This window comes from Stegastes partitus, unplaced genomic scaffold (assembly GCF_000690725.1).
Source record: "Stegastes partitus isolate 25-593 unplaced genomic scaffold, Stegastes_partitus-1.0.2 Scaffold626, whole genome shotgun sequence".
Taxonomy (NCBI): domain Eukaryota; kingdom Metazoa; phylum Chordata; class Actinopteri; family Pomacentridae; genus Stegastes; species Stegastes partitus.
Genome location: NW_007578357.1, coordinates 318,806 through 323,687, shown reverse-complemented (window position 1 = coordinate 323,687; position 4,882 = coordinate 318,806). Strand labels below are relative to the sequence as shown.

The following is a 4,882-nucleotide window of genomic DNA, read 5'->3' as shown; positions in this document are numbered from 1 at the left end:
GCAGCCCAGGTTCATTAAATCACTGGGTCAGACGTGGGACTAGAACACTGAATCTAACTTTTCTCACATCTGTCTGAGCTGCTGCACTGCAGTCGAGGACTCTCTGTGTGCAGCTGTCTAGTTGTGCTCAACGATGCATGCGAGACATTTGTTCACCGTCAGTACACTGACGTGTGTGCTGGTGCGTGTGAGGCGTTTGGGGCGCCTTGGGAAATTGTAGCTTCTACCAACAGTTTGCCTGTGAGATGTTTACGTAGCATCTGTAAGTAGCAGCTTAAAAACAGCAACCTGGTTCAGACTCTCCCAGCACCACAGATAAGCCGTGAGAAGCACTGAGATATGATAAAAGGGCCGATGTTATGCGTCGCATTTATGGCAGAGTGCAGCTATAGCACAGCTGGGGACGGCGCATTTGCTGTCAGACCATTTCAAACTGAAAAGAAAGTGACCCAGTGCTGTGGTCGGCAGTGCAGCTCGCCTCCTTGCAGAGTTCTGTTGAAGCAGAACAGCAAGACGAAGCAGTGAAGAGTCAGAAATGATAATAAAATGTTCCTATAATGTAACCAAAGAAGAGCCACCTCAGACTAACAGTAAGTCCCAGATCATCCTTGTGAACATTTACCTGCACATTTTTTCCTGTTTACATTCATTTATGTGATCACAGTGTGTGCAGGAAACTGAGGAAAGAGGTGCTCTGTGAAATGCATTACATGTGAAAAATGTGGGTGCACCTAAATCATGCTCTGGTGCGTCTGTATCGCGTAATGTCAACATCATGTTGACAACACATTGGAGTTGACTGGAGCTGAAAAAGTACCATCGGTCATGACGTACTGTAACATGATCACCGTGTAAAAACCATCTGCAGAGCAACTGGAAAATGGACCTTACATACAAAAAGAATCATACTTGAAATAATAAAAGAAAACAACCAAGTGCTGCATCTAATGCTTATCTTCAGTATTATTTGTGCTGCTGGTTATGTTTTTGCTATGTCAGGAGTGTGCCGTTTCAACCTGATGATGTACGAGGAGGGCAGGGCGGTCAGCAGAGCCATGGGTAAACCGAAGCCGAAGTAATATGGCCAGTTCCTCTCGATGTTGGACAGCCGTTGGTGCATCTCGATGCCTGAAACAGAAATAAAAAAGTCACATCTTTTTGCACGAGTTTCACATTCAGTCGACTTTGACTCGCTGTCTGCGATGGAAACGACGTCTCACCGTGGTTGAACCAGCGATACTCGAAGCAGTACAGGGAGTAGAGCAGAGACATGTGGAGGAGGCTGACCATCTGTCCAATGGCGTCGATGGGGAAGAGGCTAACGATCATACCCTGGAGGACCACACAAATACACACAGTTGGGTTCAGCAAGAATGCACTGAGACCGGTTGGCCCAGTTCAATGGGATTCGCTTTAGATTAAAGGGCGATGATGTCATGTTATTTCCATGCAGATGAATTCTGATCAAGTCCTCAGAACAACTAACAACAGCCCTTTCACTGAAATCGTTTCAGAAAAAACTTCTCGTAGATTAACTGTAGCAACTGGATTTGCTTGAGTTTCTTGAAGACGTTCCACCTTCATCCAAGAGGCTTCATCAGCTCTGACTGACTAGTTGGGAGTTCCAGATATCCTTAAGGAGCCGTTAACACCTGAGTTTCAGCTCAATTGGGGGTTTGTTGCTCCTCCCTCTCGTTATGTGTGTCGTTAGTGCTCCCCCTGCCACAATGGAGTTCGTTAGGGTCAGGGAGGACAGACGCTTTGAGAGAGGGGTAAAAGAAGCCATCTAACTGAAAAGACCATCCCTCAACAGAGGTGGAGGTCTGAGGCATCACCTCTCACCTGTTTACAATTCAGTCCTAAGATCTCTCCCCAGGAAGATGAAATCACATCCACACCTAGCCACAAAGACCCTAACGAACCCCACTGTGTCAGGGGGAGCGAGCATTAACGACTCACATAACGAGGGGGAGGAACAACAAACCTCAAATTGAACTGTTTATGAGTCCATCAGAAAACTGATATCATTTACAAACATTTCGTTGCTTCTGAGCTTCGAGTGAGAGACCATAGCACAGCTTCACAGTTACTGTTCAACTCAAACATCTGCTGTGGTGAAGAGAAGCAGCTACATGAGTTCTAGCTGTACGGACTGCAGTGGGATTTTGTAACATCGATAAACAACAAAACAAAAAAAACACAGACACTGATGCAGCTTTGGAAACAAAGAAAGGCAGTGTGAAGTTATGTACCTGAATGAGGAAGAGTGCCTGGAGGAGGAGGTTGAAGAGCATGTCTGCGATGATCTTACTAACGCTGGGGAACGGCTGAGCTTTACAGCCAGACACTTCGAATGCTAGGTCAGCTATATCCTGCAAGAGAGAACAACACCGACGTCTGTGTCCCTGCAGCCAAAGTACCACGCAGTGTATAGAAGCATCACAAACATCAGCGTCTGGAACACAACAGGCTTTTGCTTGTGATGGAAAAAGGAGACGACAGGAGATTAAGTCTGATATTAAACACCAACAGAAAATGTGTAATGAAGACATTCAGAAACTTTTATGTCCTCTTCCTCTTAAACACAACAGGAATGAGAAGTGTGCCTGCAGCTGCTTCATAACAAAAACTCTGCAGTGACATCTAATTGCTTCATATCTTCATTTCTCAGAAACCCGGTGATACTGTTCAGTTTCTCTGTATCCTCAGTGCACCTTCACATTTTTGGTGTTTTTTTTAATGAAGCATTTTTGAGACATTGCACAGGAAGAGTGGACTCCTTTATGAAGTACGGGAAGGGCAGAGCTGGCTTTATGTGTGTCAGCAGCTTATTCTACAGTCCACTGTGATATTAACTGGACTGTATTGTTACTACGGTTGGGTATTGTTGAGATTTAAACCAGTACTGTTTATTGACCAGGTACTTAAACAATACTCTTAATGGTTCGTTTGTTTGTTTGGTTTTTTGAGAAAACAGAACAAGAACAGCATTAATTAGAAAAACATTTTCTTTAACAGTATTTTTGCTGTTGAGTATTAATAGTTTTACTTCTTCTCCCACAGCTCTGCTCTGAGTGCTCCTGAAGCTCATAACGCTCTGAGCATTTCAGACTGAATTTCTAAACACACCCACAGCTAAACAAGCAGTTGGCACGCTGCTATAGGTTCAGAGAGAGATCTCATCTTAGAAAAATCAGCACTAAATTAGAAACTGAGTTGGTGAGACAGAATGTACAAGATAACATCATATGGCAATATCATAAACAGAATCTATTTTCCTATTTTTTTCAGTACTGAGATCAGAACTGCTGCACGTCGGACTGCGCTGTGACGTGATCAAAGCAGGGCCTCACCTGGAACCAGATGGCGTTGACTATCTTGCTGAGGACGAACAGAGGGAGAACCCAGAGAGCGCTGAAGACAGAGGTCAGGATGAACTCTAACCAGGACCACACGCTGCCGTGGAGGGAGGGGTCACCTGGAGCAAACACAGCTTCGTTAACAGACTGCTGCTTCCCACCACACGGCCGACAACCTGCTCCAGATTCACCAGCAGTCATACGTACCGATGATTTTTGCCGTGAGAGTCTGTAGCAGTGGGATAAACACCCGGTAGAAGAGAAACAGACTGAGCTAAAGAGACAAAACAAAATGTTACGGTTACTCTTCAGGTGAGGGACACAAGTGGCTGGTGTTTTAGTGGAAAATAAGAACCTACAGTAATGGATGAAAGACTTCACACTTCACCATTACAGCTGGTTAACAGCTTACCCAGAACACTCCTCCATTCCAGGCACAGCACTGAAAAATCCTGCTGGCTACTTTGGGTTCACTGGAACAGAACAGAAAGAAAGACAATGAGCATCCCTGTTAAATATCACTGGTTTCACTTTAATTCTACTTTTCTTACTTAACCAGAGTCAGACAAACTCATGGATGCTGTTTGTAGGCTGAAGGGATGTAAAGCCATGTTTATTCACAGAGGTCACGGTAACCCTTGACAGCTACTTTCAAATAAAGCTCTGCAAAGATCCATGAGCGCTCCTATAAAATAGCACGCTGTAAAATACGCAGGCTTCATCATCACAGGGCCAACACAGAACCAGACCACCAACACACTCACCTCTCACACATACATCCCCAGTTAACCTCAGCATGTATTTGGATAAGACCAAGTGATAGAATGTTTTCAGGATTCTCTGCTTCTCTTTTTAAACACATTTAAAGTATCCCTGTGCACATCTGACTCTGGTTCAGTAACACAATTAGCAGCACTGCGACCAAAATACACAGTGTCTATTTTGGCCTACTTGTCCGGTTTGCGCTCCTCACTCTGTGCCCGTCTCTGTGCCAGGGCCCCACTGGCCCGTCGCCTCCGCTGCTCTTCCCTTTTCTGCTGGATGCGGGCATCCAGCTTGGAGATTGTTCCAATCCCCAATATGGAGTCCTTGATCCCCTGGAGAGAGAGAGGACACATGAGATGTTTGTTTCTAACTTGCAAACATCACATCTGTAACGGAGCATTAAAATGTCTCAGCAAGTGTTTGCTGGGCAATTACCCAGTTATTCATCAAGCTGATTGCTGACCTAATATTAATCAATGGCTATTACACACTGAAGTAACCCTGAATTCAGGTAACAGCAACACTATTGAGGGGGTGTAGCAAAAGAGGAGTCTGAAAATATTGCAACACAAGACAAACATTATCTTTGGACTGTTCTGGAGCACAGCCAGGTCACCTTCAAGCCGATGGTACACAATGATAAAGGTAATAAACAGAAAATGAGGTTTAGCCATTTTCATTTATCCTGGACAACAGTACACCAGCACTACTTTGTCTGTAGAGGATTTGTCTGACCCAGTTTGACCTTCATACATCAC

At 44.7% G+C, this 4,882-nt stretch overlaps 2 protein-coding genes across 2 annotated transcripts in view; both read right to left on the bottom strand.

Annotated features, from left to right (window-relative positions):
* The window catches only part of ei24 (EI24 autophagy associated transmembrane protein), a 9,402-nt gene that overhangs the window by 2,262 nt on the left and 2,258 nt on the right, over nucleotides 1-4,882 (bottom strand). The window contains exons 3-9 of the mRNA XM_008289627.1: nucleotides 4,311-4,456; nucleotides 3,772-3,832; nucleotides 3,567-3,633; nucleotides 3,354-3,478; nucleotides 2,253-2,372; nucleotides 1,221-1,332; nucleotides 1,017-1,128 (exon numbers count right to left, since the gene is read on the bottom strand). Of these exons, the coding sequence (XP_008287849.1) occupies nucleotides 1,017-1,128; nucleotides 1,221-1,332; nucleotides 2,253-2,372; nucleotides 3,354-3,478; nucleotides 3,567-3,633; nucleotides 3,772-3,832; nucleotides 4,311-4,456 (743 nt within the window). The remainder of the gene's footprint in view (nucleotides 1-1,016; nucleotides 1,129-1,220; nucleotides 1,333-2,252; nucleotides 2,373-3,353; nucleotides 3,479-3,566; nucleotides 3,634-3,771; nucleotides 3,833-4,310; nucleotides 4,457-4,882) is intronic.
* The window catches only part of stt3a (STT3 oligosaccharyltransferase complex catalytic subunit A), a 19,185-nt gene that overhangs the window by 12,158 nt on the left and 2,145 nt on the right, over nucleotides 1-4,882 (bottom strand). The window lies entirely within an intron of this gene.